The sequence below is a fragment of the Taurulus bubalis genome (genome assembly GCF_910589615.1).
Source record: "Taurulus bubalis genome assembly, chromosome: 5".
In the NCBI taxonomy this organism is placed as follows: domain Eukaryota; kingdom Metazoa; phylum Chordata; class Actinopteri; order Perciformes; family Cottidae; genus Taurulus; species Taurulus bubalis.
Genome location: NC_136593.1, coordinates 15,892,688 through 15,915,428, shown reverse-complemented (window position 1 = coordinate 15,915,428; position 22,741 = coordinate 15,892,688). Strand labels below are relative to the sequence as shown.

The 22,741-nt window shown below is 40.1% G+C and overlaps 4 protein-coding genes across 5 annotated transcripts; 2 read left to right on the top strand and 2 right to left on the bottom strand.

The window, feature by feature from the left end:
• Positions 1-586: 586 nt before the first annotated feature.
• LOC306736037 (zinc finger protein Eos-like) lies at positions 587-4,104 on the top strand (the record flags this gene model as incomplete). Its single annotated transcript, XM_079217617.1, has 7 exons — positions 587-626; positions 727-831; positions 1,205-1,459; positions 1,696-1,863; positions 1,955-2,104; positions 2,384-2,515; positions 3,218-4,104. 7 exons carry the CDS (start codon positions 587-589, stop codon positions 4,102-4,104), a joined length of 1,737 nt encoding a protein of 578 aa, XP_079073743.1.
• Positions 4,105-7,845: 3,741 nt separating this feature from the next.
• LOC306736756 (small ribosomal subunit protein eS26) lies at positions 7,846-9,566 on the bottom strand. The gene is made up of 4 exons (XM_079218419.1): positions 9,544-9,566; positions 8,485-8,662; positions 8,254-8,384; positions 7,846-7,943 (listed from the first exon to the last, which is right to left on the bottom strand). The coding sequence occupies exons 1-4, from the start codon at positions 9,544-9,546 to the stop codon at positions 7,908-7,910; spliced, it is 348 nt and encodes a 115-aa protein (XP_079074545.1). The 5' UTR covers positions 9,547-9,566; the 3' UTR covers positions 7,846-7,907.
• Positions 9,567-11,141: 1,575 nt separating this feature from the next.
• fkbp11 (FKBP prolyl isomerase 11) lies at positions 11,142-14,958 on the bottom strand. Its single transcript, XM_079217890.1, has 6 exons — positions 14,638-14,958; positions 14,463-14,525; positions 12,584-12,671; positions 12,401-12,434; positions 12,170-12,240; positions 11,142-11,420 (listed from the first exon to the last, which is right to left on the bottom strand). The coding sequence occupies exons 1-6, from the start codon at positions 14,761-14,763 to the stop codon at positions 11,212-11,214; spliced, it is 591 nt and encodes a 196-aa protein (XP_079074016.1). The 5' UTR covers positions 14,764-14,958; the 3' UTR covers positions 11,142-11,211.
• A 5,746-nt stretch (positions 14,959-20,704) lies between these two features.
• LOC306736118 (ADP-ribosylation factor 3-like) lies at positions 20,705-22,139 on the top strand (the record flags this gene model as incomplete). 2 transcript variants are annotated; one of them, XM_079217717.1, is made up of 4 exons in its annotated part: positions 20,705-20,852; positions 20,949-21,059; positions 21,146-21,270; positions 21,978-22,139. In XM_079217717.1, 4 exons carry the CDS (start codon positions 20,705-20,707, stop codon positions 22,137-22,139), a joined length of 546 nt encoding a protein of 181 aa, XP_079073843.1. The 2 variants fall into 2 exon arrangements, with proteins under 2 accessions (XP_079073843.1, XP_079073844.1); XM_079217718.1 differs by lacking the exon at positions 20,949-21,059.
• Between the last annotated feature and the right edge of the window lie 602 nt (positions 22,140-22,741).

Below are 22,741 nucleotides of genomic sequence, written 5' to 3'. Positions count from 1 at the left end.
ATTAGGTTAGGTTGGTTTAACATCAAGTTACTTTTTCGATGTTTTCATGGGTCAATCTGACGTTAAATGTAACCGAATCTATCAGCTGATCCGCTCAGGTTCGAGCTGGTGCTTACTTAGCTTGTAGATAACGCCTGAATATGTTCTGGTATGATTAATTAACTGATGTCATCTAACACTACTCTTCAACACATTTATTGTTAGCGTCAGGAGCAGGTGTTACAGTTAATATGGTTGCAGTTCAGAATGTATGGCAGTTAGCTGATATTTAAGCTAGACGTGAGTGTTTTTTTATCTTATTTTTTTGGGCCATTGAAGGTGTTTGATATAATCCTTATCCTGAACCCCTCTGACCCCCCTTAATGCCTTAATTACCAATTTAACTTGACGTGCAACAGGGGTTTTCATTTCATAATGTGGTCTTCAATTGGACATCTACCTGTAACTATTGTATATTTTCCTGTTGTATTAATGGGGTTTGTTTTTTTGTGTTGTTGAGTGCATTGGTGCCTGAGTGAATGTCTTAGATTCAGTTTATTCTTAACATCTTACATAACTGTCATTTCAGTATTCAGCTTGAACTAGTATGGATGTTGATGACTGCAATGGCCGGTCTTGCATATCAGGTAGGAATGGTTTTTGGTTTTCTATCACAGATATACTTTCCTTAATTAGTTGGCATGTTGTACAAATGACATCCTGCTTTTGTTTCCTTCTTGGTCGCAGCTAGTAGAGACTCTTCAATGGAAAGAGATTTTTCTGGGGCCCTTGGAGGTCCAACAGTGAGCACCCCAAACAGCAAGGAGACTTCCCCTAGTCGCTCCCTCAGTGGTCAGTGTAAAAATAAGTGAATCCCACAAAAGAGACAATGTAATGGTTCATAAAATCCCAAAAGCTTAATTATTACTGAAAGTAATTTCTGTTTTAGCTCCCAATATATAGTGGGACATATAATAACATATACTTTTACTCTTACTGTAATTTGTTAAATGTTGTGCAAACATAGACAGACATTTTTATAATTAATGAATTATTCAGATTTCACTTAATACATATTATAGTATCCATGTTAGGCATTACTACTGTTTATACATTAAATGTAAGACTCTGCACACTCTGGTGTCTCTTTCTCTTAAGTCTGGCAACTGGTTGACCGATAATAAAATGTAGGGCCTTCTTTATCTTTGCTCTTGTGTCTCTGTAGCCAACTCCATTAAAGTGGAGCTGTACAGTGATGAAGACCTAGGTCGTAGTACTGAAGATGAAAGAGGGGAGCGGGTAGAGGATGAAGGTCCAGAGCAGGGATCTGAGGCTGTCGGAAGCTACAGGGAGCTCTCCAATCCTGAAACCTTGCAAGCTGGAGCCACCAGACTGCCAAATGGAAAGCTTAAGTGTGACATCTGTGGAATGATCTGCATTGGGCCTAATGTTCTCATGGTGCACAAACGCAGCCATACAGGTGACTGATCAGTTGACACAAGAACTGAACATGTTGACTGTGCAGAGTTGAACCCCGGCCATTAATCAAGACTGAGTGGCAAAAAAAAAGCTGCTGTGATGATGGATACTATTTGTAATGCCTAGGTGTACTTGCATTGAATTTGAGTGAAAGAGCAAGAACATACTAGGCCCAATGCACCAGAAACTATAGATTTAGTCAAACGTGTTTGGTTGACAGGTTTGATCTATCCTCAGGTGAGCGACCATTCCAGTGTAATCAGTGTGGCGCCTCCTTCACTCAAAAGGGTAACCTGCTCCGCCACATCAAGCTGCACTCAGGGGAGAAGCCCTTTAAATGTCCCTTTTGCAGCTATGCCTGTCGAAGACGAGACGCGCTTACTGGCCACCTTCGCACGCATGCAGGTAGGACCACTTCAAGCCTGATTGTTTTTTTTTCTCATGATAGTGTTTTGTAATTTGACAATAATAAGGCCATCCTCCCACTTGTCCGCAGTGTCCTCTCCAACTGTAGGGAAGCCATATAAGTGCAGTTATTGCGGCCGTAGTTACAAGCAGCAGAGCACCCTGGAGGAGCACCGTGAGCGCTGCCACAGCTATTTACAGAGTCTGGAGTCACATCAGCCCTCCTGTGTACAGAATCCAGGTACGGTTTCATGACATTCTTGGAGAAGAAAAACCTTTTCTCAGATAAGACAGTAACCAAAAAATTATTAAATGGTGTTGTAAATATCAGTCTCCAAAGGGATTGTGCATCTAGTGTAGAAATGTAGTCTACCTCCTTAACAAGGTAGTGCACACGACCCCTCACTTAGTTTCTTTTCGGTCCAAAACCAGCATACAACTTAAACATTTGGGATAGATGCTGTCTGGGTAATAAGAAAACCCCCCAAATAACACTACAATTTGTTTGTACTCTGTACAGGAGAGGAGATGAGAGAGCTAGAGTTTATACCAGACTCTCTACTGCAACCCTCCTCAGACAAGATGGCATTTATCGATCGGCTCGCCAACAGCATCACCAAACGCAAGAGATCCACACCACAAAAATTTGTAGGTGAGCAATTGGTCTCAATGTGGACAAGTTGAGGAAACTGAAAGCAGATTTAATTGGTTAAATTGGACACCACATACATAGAACTACTGATCTTTTTGTGCGAGATGTGACCAAAGGGTTTCTCAGTTTTATGTATCCAAGCTGTGTGATTGGCCGTAGATTCAAACCAAATGTCAAAGTCAATAAGGGAGTTTTCGTGCTTTGTTTTGAGTTTTATTGATTGCAGTTACACATAGCTGGTGCAGGAGAGCTGTGGTCTAACAGTGAAAACAGCAGTTTACAAGTAAACAGTGATAAAACCTTATTGTCATAAACCTTATTTTTTTTATATATATATATATATATATATATATATATATATATATATATATATATATATATATATATATATATATATATATACATATACATATATATATATATATATATATATATACATATACATATACATATACACACTCCAGTCCCGCATCCTGTCAGGAGAAACAGGGTCTTCCAATAAAATACTCCCATTTTGGAAGGAAATTAAATAAAAACTAGATTTTGAATGTGAACTCATTCATCATAACTTCCAACATTAGAATGAATCCAAATAACTTTACAGGCTATTAATTTACCTGGGCTATTTGGCTGCCCTTTTTTTCCATCCCAGACCTCCATAGCACAGTATCATACGATTGTGTTTTTTTTTTTTAATTACAGGACAGAAGCACATACATCTCAACCTTGCAGATGCACCTTATGAGCTCAGCGCTGGTTTGGATAAAGACGGGGAGATGTCCGCAGGTGAACTGGAAACCCCGCACTTTACTGGTCTAGGAGGAGAATACGTGGGAGTGGCAGGAAATGGAGGTGGAGGGGTATCAGACACAATGAGGCCTCTACATCTTCCGACCACTCACCCTTCATCTTTATCAGAACTCAGGCCAATGCACAGCTCCGTTCACATGTCTACCGCTCTAGGCCCAAGGATGGATTGCTCGGGGACTGGAGCCGGGCTGGGAGCCGCGGGTGTTGGGGGAAGGGAGGCAGCAGAGGGTCATGAAGATCTGCCTGCAAGCCGAAGTCACGCACCTTCACCGAGCAACGGTTGCCAGGACTCTACGGATACAGAGAGCATGCCAGATGAGCCTTGCAACAGTGAAGCTCTGACTCCGACCCTGCAGAGTAATAACGGCCACCATTTTCAACACTCCAACAACCATCACCCAGCACCTCCTCCTGTTGCACACCACCAGAGTCGGAACAGACACAATCCCAGCCACGCCAAAGATATGGAGGTGAAAAGAGAAGGAGGAAGCCACTCTGCCCTACGGCCTGCTGGAGTTACGCCAACTCCGAGCTCACCTACAGCGGCCTCTTCCACCTCTAAGGAGTCGTTTCGGGTTGTAGATGGGGAGGGGCGAGCTGTGCGCTCTTTCCGTTGTGAGCACTGTCGTGTGCTTTTCCTGGACCATGTCATGTATACCATCCACATGGGCTGCCACGGTTTTCGCCAGCCTTTTGAGTGTAACATCTGTGGGCACCGCAGCCAGGACCGCTATGAATTTTCTTCACACATTGTCCGTGGTGAGCACATCCTTGACTGAGGAGGAAGGGTGGTCCACCTGCTTAACTTAGAGCTATTGATACACTGAGGCAAGGACCCGACTGGGTTTGGTCTGCACACGAAGAAGCTAAGAAGAAACTGACATAAAAGTAATATGAATATTTAAAACTGGCACAGGTATAGTAAGCATGTACCAGCTTTACTGGTGGGCTCATATGTGTGTTTTCTAAAATTACAATAGGGGTCCTTGTTATCTTTAATGCACCTTGACCAATTAATCAATTTTAAATGCACTTTTAATTCAATGTATTATAAAGTAGACGAAGAGCCAATGCACTTTTTTAATCTGCAGATGTGCCTTGCTCCAAAATTCAGGATTCAAACCTGATGCACAAATTACCGTAGACAAATCTGACTTTTGTCCGTAACATGAAAACTGTCCCTACTTGTGCACTTTAACAGAGATAACACATAAAAGACAATATTATGAAGTTTATAGGCTCACCCTACAATAGAATCTGTATTTTAATTACTTGTTCTAAAAGCACTTATTCAATGAAATGATTCCCGAACAAATGTTACGTTCTGCAAAGGTTTTTCCAATGTGGTTGCATTCTGTAATAGATTGCTTTTTATAATGAGAAGTGAAGTGCAGACCAAACTCAAAAACCAGGTCCAAGTCGAACAGATGTGTTTGAGGGGTTGTTGGTGAGCAAGAAATGCACTTTTGTTTTTAAAAGGGGTGGGGTGGATAAATCTGAGTGTGAGTGTGTTTGTGTGTGAGAGAAAAAGGGAGCATGTGACAGACCCTTTGTTTTATGGAAGTAAATTTAATAAGTGGAAAATGAAGGCCTTTGTGTGAATGCCGTGAGGCGCTGTGTATGAAATGTTTGTTTTTATTTTCTATGACTGCTTTTGTTGCACTGATCCCTGCCAGAATACTATGATTATATTAAACTATTTTATGGAATACATTAATGACCTGAACATATCTCTTAAAATGTGAGAAAAACTGATGGAATGTTTTTCTCAAACTGAGAGGAATACGAGTATCACTGCCACAATTTCAGAGATTACTGAAGAGTGAAGGGTCTTTACAAGTCAATTGATATTTTCCATTTCGTAACTACATCAAAATGCAAACCAACACTAATCTATTTCCTCTTAAATTATTTTGTGTTATCTCATTGTATTGTGCCTTTCTTCACCATGATCACACCTTGTTGACCAGACTGAAGACATGACCTATCAACTGTCGTCTCTTGAATCAGATCATTGTTGGAGATGTTAGAAGTCATCAGTTACACAATAGTGGACTTACTCAAATGTTTTTTTTTGACAGTCTCTGGCTTCTAGCTTTGCACAATATTTCTATTCTCCTATTCTTCAAAAGTTGGGTTGATTTTCATTAATGTGTTTGCAAATAACTATTTCTGCTAATTTATCAAAGACTCAATGTGCATGGCATTTGGCGCATGCTGCTATGACATGAGTGAGTGGTTTACTGCTATCCTCACAGGTTAAATCCCCCCAAAAATATTTTATTTTACTTTACTTGGAGCACATTTCAGTCCACAGAGTGATACAGGTGTTTATTTCCAAATTGGTTTTATTGATTGTGATCTTTAATATATCCTGTTGTGGTATTATGGTGCAGAAATGAAATGTATGTCAAGAGGAATGTTTCAGTTATAAGAACATCGTCAGCCCTCGATTCAGTCCTTATCCGTTTACATGTTAAAACAATATATATGGTTGTTGTAGAAACTTTGTTTATATTGGACTTTAAGCACATTAAGTTGTACCGTTAAGCAGGAAAATGTGTAATGTCTGGATTACAGAATTAGGCACAAAAATCAATACTTAATTTGTGTTGATGAACAGGACATTGGTAGATGATCTCCCTTATAAATGACCACAAAAGTACATTTGGGACAAATAGATCAAGAGGGGTTCAAATCATCAGCTGACTAGAGCCCATTCATATTTGGGATAAGATTTTCCTTGAGTTTAAACTAACTGGCAATTTGCAGCATCATGAAATGTTGCTTTTCAGAAGTCTTTTGCAGGCTTAACAGAAACCACTGAACCAGCTTTAAATGAACATTTATTGTCATGGTTCTGTCATAATCTGTCCTGTATGGAGTCGCACATTTTTAAGTAGTGGTCTAAATGCACAGAGGTTGACATTGTATTTATTTAGAGGAATAAAAGTACTTTTAAAAACATTTGTTTTAGATCACCATGAGTGGTTCGTATAGTATAGTACCAAATAATGGTTCCCCCATGGCTGAACCAAAGAACCACTACTTTCTACTGTTGAGCACTTTTTCCTATTAGTGGCAAAATAAAAAATAAGTTCAAGATATTTGTACATACAGTATGAATTAGGAAGAAGATGCAAAGACAAATTTGGTCTCTTTTCCTTGCCATCAGTAACACTTTATAAATGTTAAGTCTTTTTTTCCAAGGAGTTATCTCCACAATTTTGCAGAAGAAATTTTTAAAAGATCTGTTGTGGTTTCCCTTTCAAATGAAATACTTTTTTAAAATCTCAACTGACTTGTTTTACAAGTGGAGCGGCATTTTTTTTTGATTAGTTAGAAAGCTAGATTTTAAAAGTATCTTACAGACATTGTGGCAATTTTCTCACCAGTACATCAAATAGTTGACTTTTTTCTTCCAAAGTTGCTTCATATAATGATAAAATGATCTTGCCTTAACACAATAGACTGTTAAATCATGTTGGGACAGAAAATTGAGATGTAGATTCCTACAACTTAGTCTATAAAACATTGATAGTGTGACTTTAAATGATTAAACACCAACAATATCATTGCAAATCAATCAAATGTCTTCTCAGTTTGCATGAGTAGAAATGCTTTGAGCAATCTATTACATCTTAATTCACTGTGTATATTGTGATCTAGGCAACCACTTGTATTTACACAATGGCCCAGGTGTGATGATTCTCCTGTTGGTGACTTCTAGTAGACTTTACTATTGTGCCTTTGGCCAGAGGTCTTTTCTGCATTTTGTTTTCAGTTAGAATACACAGTAGAAGTTTAACTTGCCAATGGTTAATGTGGTGCAAGTACTGATCGTTATAAATGGCATCACATTAGAGTATAAATAATATCACAAATGAATGATCTTGGCCAGAACCATATTCATTTGTACACCCCATTGACCATCAAAGGAATACATTGATGATGGTGTAGCCTCCCAGGAGCCAAAGAACTAGATCGAATATGTACAAACTTTCTGTAGAATCCATAAAAAAAAAATACTGTACAGAGTTAACGACCTGGCTCTTCTGCAGAATTCATATTTGAGTGTAGATTTTTTTGTAATCATATGTGCAACACCTAACCGTAATGTGCTTCTTACCTGATGCATGCGATACCAATGCTGTTTGTTTAACTAACACCCCTTTTAGATACAAGGACAACCAAATAAACGGTCTTCATTTTAATAGTATATTTCAGAAAGCTTTACTTGGGGTATTTTGTGTTTAAATATTTGTGTTGTTGCACCATTTGTTCCTTTCAATTGATTATCTTTGTTAGCCTTCCCAACCTGTAAATGGGCCGATAAGAGGTAAAAACACTGCAGAGCATTTTTTCATGAATCATAATATAGTTATGCATTTGCATAATTCGATCTTAAACTACTGTAATTTTTGTACTGTAAAAGTCTATTCCAAATAAAATACTTGACAGACCCGTCTTTCCTAAAACTACACAACTAATGGTTTGTTGAGAACAATAAGCTTCACACATTCAAGTTTTTGTAAAGACGTGAATTTATTTTTTCAGGTGTACAGCATCTTTAAATTCTGCTTTACATGGGCTTAGGAGGAGCTCTTGGTGCACCAGCCTGTAAAATAAAGGGGAAAAACAATTTAAATTGATATCCAATATAGACCCTTCTTACTGTGGACAATGTGACTTGTCAATCGCAGGTTTAATAAATAAAATGGTTACATTGCATTCAGGTGTGCCTGTTCCAACACAATACTTACTGACTCACCTGAAGGTAACAAAAATTCATAATTAATGATATTAGTTTCACCTGTGCTTTTCCTGCTATGACTAGTCAAATTATCCACTGTGGATTAGGACTTTGTATAGCTTTACTGAACAGATCTGACAGGAGTACAGAGTACAGTGCAGTAGAAGGTACTCACAGCAGGCCTGAATCTGGGTGGTGGGGTACGGTCCTTCCTGGCCTCACAAGAGCGGTTCCTCACCACCTTACTGTGGATGGCACAGCTGACACAGTAATGCAGCTTCACATAGAGTTTGGGCAGAACATAGGCTGCAGAGTGAAATTAAGAGAAAGGTTCAAATGAGGATTATGCCAGCAGGGTCAAAATACAGACATGCTTGACAGGAAAAATAAACGCAAATACACTTACAGTCAAAGACACTAGCCTCGGAGATGTCTCTCACGGCTGCCGCCTCCACGATGTTCCTGATGACAAACTTCTTGATAGCCTTATCCTTGGGGACACAGCGGGCACAGTTGGTGCAGCGGATGGGCTGCACATGGCCACGACCCTTCTTGGCACGACCGTTATTCCTCCTTTTCTTAGTCTGTAAAACAAATGCTATAGTTAGAGGTACAAATTTCATCCAGACAGCTTGGGTCTTGGTGCTGAACCTCAATTGTTTTAGTACATGAATGTACACAGACGTGGGCATCAAACTGTCAAGTACTGAAAATGGGTATTAATTTAAAAAGGCTTAGCTATTTGACGGCATTTACGAAATGTAGGTTATTTTATTGTTAAGTTTTTACGGTACAGTACTGTGTGTATATATATATATATATATATATCTTAAAAATAATGTACGGCAAACTACTTTGTTTTTTTTAAACCCCAGCCCTACAAACTACACTTTCAAGTCACTTAAATGTTGCAAAGTATTAAGTAAAAAGGCCACGGATAACAAGAGAAATCCCCATAACTAATCCAGTAGTTCCATACTAAAACAATAGCCGTCATCAGTTTGTTGGGGTGACTCTTGTCTCATACACTTTAATACAGCAGCGCATCGTATTACGTGATGGCTGCGGGGACTCGAGTCGGCAGCCATCGAAACACGTAAAACACAAATCTACATAATTTAGAGCTTTCCATTGTATTCAACTGGCGGATTAGTGAACATCATCGTGCGAAACTAACATAACTATTGAACCCACATGTCTCCGCTAAGTTTCCCCGCACATTATCAACATTAACGTCGCTAGTTCTCAGGAACACATGCCCCAAAACGGTTAGCATGCTAACAGCTAGCATTAGGCCCAGACTTCATGTTTAATATACGTAAGTCACGTCGAAGCTTTATCCCCCACATTGTGGTTTAGCTACGTGATACAAAATACACCATGAGAGCTAAGTATGTGTGATTATTAAAATAAAACGACGGTTAATTCAGTTTTCGCCACACGGCAGCCGCTGAAACACACTCACCATGTTGCACGGGAAGCTGGAAAGAGGACCGGAAGAGGAGGCACTGCGAGAAGTAGTGCCATCCGCTCCGCCCTCGAAATATTTAGTATCAAAAACATAAGCTCATCGATATTTTTTATTTATTTTACTTTATACAACATTGTGTGTAATAGTGATCTGTTCAAACGACAAAAAATACACATATGTTCTTCAAGGAAATTATACTAATACCATTATCTTCGCGGAAGGATATCAGGGAAGTCAAGGTGTCATACCAGCGAGTTCTATATTACTGAAACCATTGTGATCACAGAGGTTATGCAGTCGAGCAGCGCCGTACAATAAAACAAGCCCACCTATGTTCCTCAGCTCTCCACGTCGACTGACAGTATTGATAAAAGTGTAAAATATAATGTAATACACCTACTATGTTCTATTGGCCACGTATTCTTCACATTTAGGTGAAAATGCAGATTTTTTTCTTTTTTCTTTTTTATCATCCACGGTTTGCTTACAATAGAAGAACTAGGTGACCAGGTGTTTACATGCAGTTACATTTTTGCAAACGATATCAACATTACATTACAGTTGGCCATTTTCCAAAACATGTTGGGTGGTCTACGAATGTATTTGTCTTACCTTTGAGGCAGCCATTTATTTAAATTGCAAGGCATAAAAGTGATTTTAACTTTGTGGAAATGTCGTTGTCACCGAAGGCTACACTACATCTACTCAATAACAACACATCTTTAATGTAATTTTGAGGAAAAATAAAGACAATCTTTATTGCTGTGGATAACCTAACTAATCAGTTTTTAAGACTTAAATATTGTCTTATCAAAGGCAGCCTGGAAGGTAGAAGAAAGCACAAATTCAATGGTATGCCTTCAAAAATGTTGGAAGTCACCTGTCTGACAGTTCAGCTCAGACAGCACTGTGTTGCTGCAGAGTTTCTATGAGAGCTTTATGTGTGTGTGCTGTTTCCTGTATCTTTAACTACAAACTACAAATACTCAATAAAGTTGATCTATTTGGAGGATGTAACTTCAAACATCTCTAGAAAATGGACAGTAAAGTTTATAAGCACGCAGGAATGACGTCGAAGTGAGGGGAATTTTTAGCAGGAGCGGTTTCATTTAATCAATTTGACTACAGATGTTTATTGACTTACAGCTCTTTTTGCATCCCATAATACAAGTCTCTGATACCTGCCTCTTTTCTTTGGCTGGACCTTCATGGCGACACACTGTGGATCCAGACGTAGGTCAAGATTTAGCACCTGTTGCATCATTTTTTTAATCAGTTACTATCCAGTCATGTTTCATTATAAGGCCATTACTCGACGGTGCTCTGCCATTTACCTGGTTATAAAGGAGCAGGTCTGTGCAGGCTGCTATTTAATTCATTCACCTTAATAAACCTTTTTTGATCCCCAGTTTCTCTGGTCTCGATGTGGAAATGCCGTCGTTGCCTGCTGTGTGAATGGTTGATTGAGGGGAAATTGTACTGAGAAGTTTCAGCCCGCTATAACTGACACACTTAAAAGATAACTACTGTATTTTATAAACACATTGATTCAAATTGCAGGTGTTAATACACATATCAAAAGTCTGTATTCATATGAAATTAACATGAAAAAACTCAAATATTTTTATTTTTATTTTATTTAAATAATGATGTGCCGTGTTCTCATTTCTTCTTGCTCTTCTTATCTTTGGCCTTCTTTTTGTTTGGCTTCTCGGCGTTGGCTTTTTTGTAGAGGTAAAGTCCCACCAAGCCAAGCAGAGTGGGCACCAGAGCCAAACACACGAGGGGGAACACGTCGTTGACCATTTTCTGCCATGACGTCTGCTGTTTCAGAGAAACCACCTCCACCTCAAACTCAAGGGCAGCATCACCTAGAACAAGTTCATGTTACATTTTTTGTCACATCAGCTGTTTTTCACCCATCGACTGTACATCATGTACATAAAATAAATGAGGACATGAAATACAAAAAAAAAGAAATATTAACAAAAGAGAAATCAGTAACTAACTTATATTTCAAATAACGACTACAGTTGTCTTGTTGTCAAGATATTGAATTAATTAAACTAACAACAATTGTTTTATATGTTATTTTTTTTTCCATGTACACATTTTAAATGTTTACACTGGGTGACCAGTTCCTTCATTATGATAAACACAGGCCACTGTAGTTTAATTGAATCATTGCAAATGTCGTATATTCTCACTGTCGTGTATATCAATACGGAGCTGAAAAAAGTCCCCAACAAATGCACAATTTACTCCAGCAACTATTTGCAAAAATGTTAGTATCATGATGTTTTATAAAATCACAGACTTTTTTTAAATAATGAAGCTAAACCCTACACAGACTATCACCTTGTTGGTTTTGGTCTTTTCATGAGATTTGTTGACAATAAGAAAACCTTAGAACAACAGCAGCCGTATGCTTCAAGAAATGTTTAGTGATATTGTGCTGATGTATGTGATCATAGTTGTGTAGAGTTGCACAGTAAAGTGCAAACACTAATCTTCGGTATGTACAGAATTGGGATTTTCTGCAAATAGATACTGCACTATTGAAACAGAGTCCATTGTATTCAATATGAATTAGATTTCTGTATGAGATTTAGTTCAGTACCTGGAATCGTAGGAGGGTAACCTTTTTTTCCATATGCAAGGTGAGGTGGGATAATGGCTTTGATTTTTTGCCTGAATGATAGAAATACAAAAAACACATTTCCTGAGGAAGTATTTCTCAGATTATACAACAAAACAATAGTTATTGAATTGGCTCATGACAGGATAGATATTGAAAAGACAATCTATTGCTACGCTCTTTCTTCCCAGTGGACTTTTACTTTTCACTTACCCTAAGCACACGCCAACCAAGCTTTGTTCCAGACCTGATAAGAAAGTCAGAACAGAGAAAGTTAATCAGCACCACAAGCACATTCCTTAGCCGGCACACAACCGCCTGCAGTTATCTTTCAGTTTTAGGCAAATCAAAATGTCACTTGATTGAGCAACACAAAAGGATTTACTGTTCATTTACCGGGAATAACTGTCCTCTTCCCCAGCTCGACGACAAGAGGATCCATGGATAGTGAAGAGTCGATCACCTTTCCGTCCATCAGTTTACCCTGGTCAGTGAAACATTCAATGTGAAGCATGAGATGGTGACATGAAAGTATACTGAGAGAGATTGTATTGCTTGACTTGTTTAAATGTAATACTTGAGTCATGTTGATGGATTTGACTCAACAGGTAAATAACACTTTAGAAATTATGGAAAATTTAGCATTTTTGATCAATACATAATACACTCATAGTGCGTATCCAAGGAATAGTTAGACATGTTGCTACATTTGCTTTCTTGTCAAAAGTTAGGAAAAAACATTGTTAACATTTTCCTGTCTGCATAAAGCTAAAGGACTGGAAAGTCAGAAAGTTGCCCCGGCTCTGTATAAACTTTACATAATCCACCTGCCAGAACGAGATGTAATGTATCATTTAGTGGAAGTGGCTGGCCAGCAGATTTTGTGGTCAGAGCTATGCTTTTTCTTGTTTCCAGTCTTTGTGCTAAGCTAAGCTAACCGGCTGCTGGTTTCAGCTACATATGTAAAATACAGATATGAAAGTGGGATCTATCTTCTTATCTGACACTTGGCCTGTAAGCAAATAAGCATATTTTCTAAATTGTCCCGAAAAAATCTTTGATAAGAAATAACAGATTAAGGACTATAGCAAAACTAACAACTATTTCTGTATTTCAATCTTGACTAATTAAACACCTGTCACAGTCTTACAGTGTAGTACTGCCGATCAGCTATGCTCAAAACTCCAGTTTATAGCTGTCTTTTGAAGCTCAAAACTTTCAGTTATCTGATCATTTCTGTAAGACAATCTTTCATTCAGCATAGTTCGCCTCTTCTGTGTTATTAAATCATTAAATTAGAAGTTAATTATCAATAGGAAAGTATTCTCAGCCAAATTCGGCTTTTGCTTGATGCTATATTTGTGGCATTGGAGGTCGACCAGTTATCCAATATGTTAAAAATGCAGCCAGTTTAGGCCAAATCTCATAAAACAAGAAGGCACATTCATTATCAGTTCACCTTTTCCCTACTCACAGTGTTTGATTCTAGGATATATTCAATTTGAGATTTTATGTAATTTTATTATGTTGTAATAATTGTATTATTGAATGTATTATAAAATGTACAACGTGTAAATATGTATTCTAATAGCCTATGCATTTTTAATATAGAGTTGTTTTCAATGTTAAACAATGATCAAAACCTATGGCATATGTGCACTATTTATGATAATTTGTTTATAGTGTATGCTGTGTATCAGCCCAGTGTTTTCCTCTCATGTATTACCATTATAATTGAGACATAGTGGATCTTCTTTGCTTTATTTAGTTTTCTGTAGATATCCCATTTGAAACCCTGTAGTTGAACAACACATTGGCTAACAGCTGCTAACTACATTACCTGACATTAAACATGTTGTTGCTGTACCATGCAGCTTCAATTAATATACAACTGTGAGTTTATTTAAGTTCCTGATGATCCACATGCCTGTGGACTGAAAAGCACGAGCCTCCAGTGGGCTTTACTGCTGACGTGTTGCACCGCCCCATCACAGAGGCGAGTTAAAGCCAACGAGAAAGAGCCAAATAAAACAACCTGAGGGACAATACACCACAATCCATCATATGTTAAATAAATAAGACTTGTCTAACATCTGCTGACCGCAGATCTGTGTGTTGTTGCTAAATGCACAAACATAGCGGTACGAGTCCACATGGTGCCACATAGACAACAACTGCTTTCGTCATCAGCTGGGCCGGGTTATACACATTATTACAACATAAAGCAGGGGACTAGATTGTTTTATTGGTTTCAACAAATGTGTCTCTGACTTACCGTGTAGTGGATTTGCAGCGTGTCTCCCATCGTGGAAAGTACAGAGCAAGTTTCGGGTTTCACCTTGGGTCAGAAGAGTTAACTGTTAACGCTGCTGCATGCATTTGGTCATTGTGTTAAGATCAGCTATGTTACTGCAGTAGGCCCATGCCTGTGTAACACATATCCCACTCACCAGGGTCTCCACCTGCAGCTCCTCGGCTTCCCCGTCTTCTCCCTGTGCGAGTCCACAAGTGAAAGCTCCGAGCAGCAGCAGGAAAACGCAGCTTTTCATCGTAAACTTCTGGAAAACAGCGGCCATCCAACAACTTCCGTGTCTTCTTCTGCACTCAGGAGAGAGCTGCGCGCGAGCCCTTGTGTGTCCAAAATGGCTCAGCGCCGATTAATGCTGATGTGTTATAACGCTGTGGCGATAAGGACTCGCGGCCCGTGGACGTTGTCCCAACACCTGGGTCTCCCTGAAGAGCCCGCCTCAAAACATTCCGCCAGCATCCCATCAGGCTGTCGGGGGGAGAGAAGCGGAAGCGGGGAGAGAAGAGGGGGCGGTGCTGCGCAGCGGCGAGCCGGCGCTGCTGCTCCATGCGGGGGCTGCAGGAGCACACTACTTATTTAACACATTATTATGTCCTACTCTTTAAGAATTTAACACTGAAAAAGTAATTCGTTTGTGGGTGTGCTTTTATCCGCTTTGAATGACATTGGTCATGGCAGCAAAAGCAAACAACCCCACAGCTTTCAAATGTTGCTAAACTCTGATTGGTGCATGGCAGTATTACATCACCTTTTCCCAAATGAGCCGACTTCCAACCCTGTAGAAAAGCAAGATCATAGTAACAACCAGGCCTGGACGGGGACAAAAATTCGGCCCTGGACTTTTTGGTCCAGACTGACCCACCACAATCCGCGCGCAGATACTGTGCCAACTCGGTCCGTTGATGTACTGTACATATAATCACACAAGCCCTTAATAATACTACTATACTGAAATGGGTCATTGTCTCCTTGTCTCTTATTTGATGTAATTTAATCTGAAAATTTCCATAAGTAAGTGTTCAAAAAAAAGAAAAGCATGGACAATAAACCATAAACACTGACAGAAAAAAATAGGTTAAGCACATTTGAACAAATTGGAGCTTAAAGAAAGTATATTGATACTTAAAACACTTTAACTCTGGTGACCTGATTTGTAATTATAAAAATTGTGAAAAAGCAGATCTGCATGCTCAAACCACAGCACCATAAAATAGTGGTTAATTAATCAGGATAGTATATCATTTTCCAACATTTTAGAACTAGATTTACACCACACGCTATCTATTATGTCAAGTAAAGTTCATAGACAACGTTTCTGAACATTTAGTGAATGAGTGTTTATCCACAACATCAACATGTTAGCTAGCACACTCACCTGCCATCACCACCACCAATCTCCTCCACCCCTTCCTGTATGTTGTAACTTGTTTTATTACATTATATACTCTTATTGTGAAGAGCATGGAAACAGGAAGTGCTTTTACTTTGAAGGCAGAAAGTACAATGATACGTGCTTGTTGACGCTAACTAATGTTGATGTTACGTGTGGAAAATATATACATGTCGGGTGCAAGAGCGCGTTCTCAATGCTTTAACAGTTGTAATGCTGCAGTTCACCAGTAAAGTGAGTCCATTCATACCAGACGTGTCTTGGTGCTCATTAGAAGCTCCACTTCATGACACTGTGCCACCATGGCAGCGGGAGCCTCACTTTCACTGTCCGACGACACCTGAGAGGGACCCGCCGCGCCCAGCGCAGCCAAAGCCCCGGAGCCGGAGGCTACGCCACCGCCGCCGGCCCCGCAGCAGCAAACATGTTTATTATATTTCTGCTCTTAGCAGCATCAGTTGCGAGAGCTTTTTTTTTCTTTTCCCTCAGTTTTTCTGCACCGCCTTTTCGTTTTTTCTCCATTTTTTCTTTCTCTTCTCTCTCACAGTGTCACAACCGTCACTAGACGGTAGTGCTTTTTGTTGTCTTGTCACTTCCTGTTTTACTTTGAAATCATCCTCCTGTGTCATGTCTGCTGTCTTTACTTCCTCATGTGTGATTACCTCTCCCTGCCCTGATGTGTTTCACCTGTGTCTCGTTAACTCCCCTCCCAGTGTGCATATATACTCTGTGCTTCACTTGTCTCGTTGCCAGTTCGTTTTTCTTCACTTGTGAGTCAACTTACCAGCGTTTTTCCTGCCTGATATCCAGTTCTGATTCCGACGTCCCTTCGTTTCCGAGTAAGCCCGATCCCTGCCTGTACCTCTGCCGAGTTTGACTGCCTTCCTGTGAATGACCCTGGACTGTTTACGTTGGCGATTCTACTCTCCCCTGAGTGAGACAGCTGCTCTCACCACAGCGGGTCAGAGCCTTGCCGACCGGCCTCAGTCCCTCCCCAGTTACATCGGGAGAACCTTCGGCGGTCCTTCTCCAGAGACTCTATCCTGTTGCAATATTACCTTTATCAATAAAGGAATTCTTGTGAACTTTACTCTCTGCCTCGGGTCGTGCATTTGGGTTCTTTCATTAGTGCTCCGGCGTGACACACAGAATGCTAATGATGTGTCATTAGCTCATCATTAAAGGTGATTGGACGAGGGGGGATCTGGAAAATGCGTGGGCGGGACTACTGGGCCTATCATAGGGCCACTGGGCCTCTTATGCGTCTTTACATACAAAAAAATACAAAAAAGGTCAGCCACTGCCGGCCCATTACTGACCGGCCCACCGGGAAAACTCCCGGTACTCCCTATGGCCAATCCACCACTGGTAACAACCAGAGTTGTTCTGTGTTTATGGACCACATGAAGAATTTTATTAAGACATTTCTTTACCAGGGCCTTTAAAATCATATATGACTGCTCCACATGTGAGCTCAAAATATGTAAAACAAACATTGTGTTGTAAAAAGTAGATTCACTCATATTTAACGATATAATTCTTATATATTTGTTAGTAGTACAAAAAAAAGATGTTCTCAAAAACTGCCAGAAACATTGAGATATATTTTCTTCACGACTCACTTTCATCACTTATTTTTAGTTTCAGTGTAACGTACAATCCTGTCCTTCAGTGGCTTGTTAAGGGTCATGAAATGCCAGCGAGTCACAAATGAAGCAAATAAAATATAGCTTAATTAACAGAAGTTTGGAAATGTAAAACCACTACATGTATTGTGATGATCCAGGAAAAGGATCATCACACATTTAACAACTTTATGGACTCGTGTTGCTGTCATCTATAAAGTTCTCTCACTGCCCGTTGCTTTTATTTGAAACAATGACCTGTAAAACTACAACCATTTGAACCACCAACTGTCTCAAGTCCTCTGTTTGCCATCAAGACTTGTGCAAGTATCACCGGAGCAGATTGCAGTATTTGTGCCACATGCTCATGCATTAGACAAAGGCTAGTTTTTCCTGCAGATAAGTTAGTTTGGTAATAAACTCTGTTAGATGGTGCTAACTAAAACAAACCGAGGCTGCTCAGTGATAAATGTGGTGTGATGCCATGCTGCTTCAGGCTCATCACTGTGCTGCTTATTCATGTCTGACTACCGAACCCTGGTGAGCAACCTTGTATCTTACATTATGCCAAACGCCTTGTAAATGTGCGGTCAACTTAACTTAAATGGCTGAAATGACAGGAAATACAGATTCCCTGTAAATCAATATGATCAGCAACATTAAAAACAGTGTAGCACTGAAATATAAATGAATGACTTATCTTTGTGTGCAAACTAAAAATAAAACCTGCCTCCTCCATAATACTGATAATGATATTTCAACTTAAATTTAGAGAATGTGCTTCGTTCAAATATTGCACAAGTGTTATGCAATACTTAAGAGCATGTCACCATTTCCTGAAAACTTCATAACTTCACACATAACAGGAACTTTGGAACTTGACACAGGGTGTCAGGCTCAGTGGCAAATACATTCATTACAAATCCAAATGATTTCTTGTAATTTCTACTTATTTCCAGTTAGCGCAAATTCCTGAACTTAATGTTCATACAACCAATACAAAGTTGGTGAAGCAAGCATGTGGCTTTTGGTCATCTCTTGTAAAACCTGAGCTGGTTTACAGTGTTTTAATGAGGGAAGCTGGAGATGCTTCTCAGCATTTGGTATTGTGAGTGTGTTGTGAACCCATTCTGCTAATGTACTTCATTCTTCTTTTTTTTACATTTACTATGATACATTAACATAATTGCAAATAAAGTTCCTATTGATGTTATGTTGAAGAACTAAATTAGCTGGCATGGAAACTTTAATGGCTAAAGCTTAACCTATATGTTTAGGATTTATCTGTTGTTACCAAGGCCAAACTTTGCAAAGAGGGACACTCCAGAGCGAATTGTTACCATAAATTCCACCTGCAGCATTACTGATATTACCACAGGGCCCAATATGAAACTAGTAATCTACCCTGGGAGTTACTCTGGTGTGCACAGGGGGAAACAGGCCCCACACACAGAGCTAAAATGCCTGAAATCATTTGTACTGGTAGACCATGGGTATGCAGGGCCTTTAAAGTAAAACTAACTACCTTAAAGTTTCCTCTACATCGCTCATCTACTGCAACAGTACAGCTTTTCAAAGACAAAGCCGTGCTGTGGCGAGAATGTTCTAAAAACGGATAGAAATGTGCCACATAGTTTAAAATCAATAAATAACTCACAGTCCTCTCAAAACGACTGTCAACAACATTACGGTTTGGTTTTTGCCTCAAATCTCGCGAGATCGCGTTTACTGCTGAGTTGTCCCCGCAAGGTAAAATCCAGTGAGGCGTTTAGTAGAGGACTACTCGGCAGAGGTAAGTGAGGGTACTGGCACCTCCACCAGCCTGATAATATACGCATGGTGTGTTTGATGGCCGGTTGTTTAGCTCCGGGCTGAAGCCGCGGCGGGCGGCTCGCCGGCAGCAGGATGCCTGCTGAAGGGATGAGCGGATGGATGAATGGGGTGGGTCGGGACGGAGGATATACGATAGCCACCGCGGCGTCTCATCGACACGGCGATTACAGCTCAATTAGACCGACAAAGTAGTTTACAACACACTGGATAGCGAGGAAACTATCAAGCATGGTAACGTTAGCTGGAATTGAGAGGTAATCGTTTGGTTAAAGCGTAGCGATGTGCGGGGCCAATGTCACGTTAACGGCTAATAACGGTGGTATAGCCGTTACGTTACCTAATGTTACCGTAGCAACCCTGGCTAGAGGTGAACGTGACTTGAGTTAACGTGATCAGGCGGCCGGCATGTTGTGGCCTTGCTCCCACACAAACCACCACTTAACAGCTCATATTTAAACCTGTAAACCATCTGTGAGCTTCAGGCTGTGACAAGTGTGGTGATCCTCTTCAGCACCATGGACAGCTAGCCTCACATCGACTGACGACCGTATATGTATTTTATCTTCTATTTTCAGTGTGTTTATTGATCCACTGATGTCTATTTGATATGTATATATAGTAAATGGAGATCAGTGGACCTTTTATGTTCTGTTGACAACTATATCTGCAAAAGATGTTTGGCCTCTTAATATTCAGAATACTCGACTGCAGACTCGTGAAAATGTGTTCCTCTGTCCCTGTTTTAGTCCAGGTGGTTTTGGGGTTGTAGTTGAGACGGAATGTGTTCAAGCCAGGCCTTGTAATGTAGGACATTTTGCATGTGCTCCGAGGGCTTGGCGTTATTGCAGGCTAACATTTGAAGGAGATGAAAAAAAAAAAAAAAATCAGCGAGAAGGGTCTGAGCAGATTGTGCTGCAGCCTGGAGTCATGGCACTGACATGCATCTCCTTCACCCGCTCTGTGATAATGACTGTGGGCAATTAGCATAGCTTGCACCTGTCTTGAGGGTGTGCATGTAGAAGTGGGAGTTTCTGGCATAGTGGTGCAGTCTTTTCAGAAAAGGGAACTGTGAGCTTGAAGCATTCCTTGATAGTAATTCAACCAAGGTGTTACGGACAGGTCAGCTGATTAATTATCCTCTCTTTCGTTCAACATGTGTGGGATTTAGAACAGCATCCTTGGATTTATTTTATCTTGCAATATAGCAACGCACATAAAAGTATTACTAAATTGTTATTTCTTCTGCTCCCTTTCAGCCCTCCTTCATAATCTATCCCTGCTGGACGAGTCTAACTTTGTAGAAAGGCATCTGTAATCACAATTGTAGCCACACACTGATATTAAAGAACTTCATCTGAATCATGGGGAACATTTTTGGGAGTTTGCTGAAGAGCCTCATAGGGAAGAAGGAGATGAGGATCTTGATGGTGGGGCTCGATGCTGCCGGAAAAACAACAATCCTCTACAAGCTCAAACTGGGGGAAATAGTCACAACCATCCCAACCATTGGTAGTTGCACAGTCAAAATAACATATTGCCATGCACACTAATGAGTGGACCACCATGTTTGCTTCACATGTTGTGTGACCCTGCTCTTATTTTTAGGGTTTAACGTGGAGACGGTGGAGTACAAGAACATCAGCTTCACTGTGTGGGACGTGGGTGGGCAGGACAAGATTCGCCCCCTCTGGAGACACTACTTTCAGAACACACAGGGTGAGTAGAACTAATCAAAGGGTAGCTCCAGCAAATTTCCCATTTTCCTCTAGAAAATAATGTATTTAGTTTTTTCGCTGTTTCAGGTCTAATCTTTGTGGTGGACAGTAACGACAGAGAACGTGTAAACGAAGCCCGAGAGGAGCTGATGAGGATGCTGGCTGAAGACGAACTGAGAGACGCGGTCCTCCTTGTGTTTGCCAACAAACAGGCAAGAAACTACAACCCTCTGCATGTATACACATATTATACACGGTACATATACATTAATACACAACAGGGTTGTAGTGTAGCATCGACCCACACAAATCCACCTCTTAGTATCTTTGGGATACAAATCTACCTCACGCTGATTATTTGTGATAAAAATGTCAAGACAATATTGTTGTTCTACATATTGAACTAATACAATATGTTAATTTGTGAGCTTTAGTGATGCTGGTTTGCAGATTTCACCTTCGGACAAAGCCAGGCTAGCTAAGCCTGCAAGCTGTAGCTTCATATTCAGTGGGATCAATTTTATCATCAAATAAATGTAGTTCCCAAAATATAAAACTATTTCTTTAAAGTTTGCCTTTCCATTTTTTGTATCACTGTGGCACATTACTAAGTCTGCAGATGAGCATGTCATTTTCAATGAATCTGCGGATTACTTTTGGATTAATTAATTAAGTGATGGTCTCTAAAAATAGTGGAAAATGCCCACCGCAATTTCACAGAGCTCAATTTCCTTAAAAGAATTATCTAAATGATTAGTTTCAATAGAAAAATCAATGAATTTACTTCACATATGCATATAAGTGCACACATCCATCCATAGTAAATACATGAATATTTCAACACAAACAATAAACAAAGATATCTTGCTGATCCCTGGTTTTTAACACTCGCATCACTGAACTCTCGGCTCTTTAACAGGACTTACCGAACGCCATGAATGCTGCCGAGTTAACAGACAAGTTGGGCTTACACTCCCTGCGTCACCGTAACTGGTACATCCAGGCCACCTGCGCTACCAGCGGCGACGGCCTCTATGAGGGTCTCGATTGGCTGGCCAATCAACTCAAGAACAAGAAGTGAGAAGAAAGCTGGAACAAGCTGCCAAACCCGTCCAACCTTTTACTTGTTTTGGGAATGAGGGTGGGAGTTAGAAACAGGGATTTTGATCAATAGGTGAAAAGCAAGATTCTGGGTTTGGGAAAGATTTTAGGCTTTCATTTTCAGTCTGTTGCAGTTCCCTTGTTAAAGGCAGATTATCATATACTTCATATATAACCATTCACACACAACACACACACACACACACACACACACACACACACACCTATTGTCCTTTGGTGTATGTTCGTCTCTGGTGCTGTACCACGTCGCGTGTGACTCCACTGAGTTAGCAATGAGTCAAACAGGACTTTTTGATGTATGTCTTTCAACTGTCAGTCCTCCAAACAAAGAACTCATCTGTGTCGGTTGCACCTGTTTGTTTTCCCCCCAAACAGAGCCATGTGTGGGAACAATCATCGATTTTAATGTGTGAGCAATGCTGAGGCACTTTGATACTCAGATAAAGTGTGTGAGCATGCCCACAACCTGTATGTGTTTGTGCAAGCGGCCCAGTCAGTAATAATCATGAAAAAGACAACGGGACTGGAGTAACACATCCCTTTACTGCCTCATTTTGAAAA

What these genes read in the sequence shown, in the direction of transcription:
- fkbp11 (XM_079217890.1), bottom strand. Translation starts at nt 14,763, where the DNA reads ATGGCCGCTGTTTTCCAGAAGTTTACGATGAAAAGCTGCGTTTTCCTG. An exon ending in CGCTGCAAATCCACTACACG is followed by an intron (nt 12,672 to 14,462) that starts GTAAGTCAGAGA and finishes TTCACTGACCAG; the next exon opens with GGTAAACTGATGGACGGAAA. An exon ending in TTACCCTCCTACGATTCCAG is followed by an intron (nt 11,421 to 12,169) that starts GTACTGAACTAA and finishes AACTTGTTCTAG; the next exon opens with GTGATGCTGCCCTTGAGTTT.
- LOC306736756 (XM_079218419.1), bottom strand. An exon ending in CGAGGCTAGTGTCTTTGACT is followed by an intron (nt 8,385 to 8,484) that starts GTAAGTGTATTT and finishes TTCACTCTGCAG; the next exon opens with CCTATGTTCTGCCCAAACTC. An exon ending in CACCCAGATTCAGGCCTGCT is followed by an intron (nt 7,944 to 8,253) that starts GTGAGTACCTTC and finishes TTTATTTTACAG; the next exon opens with GCTGGTGCACCAAGAGCTCC.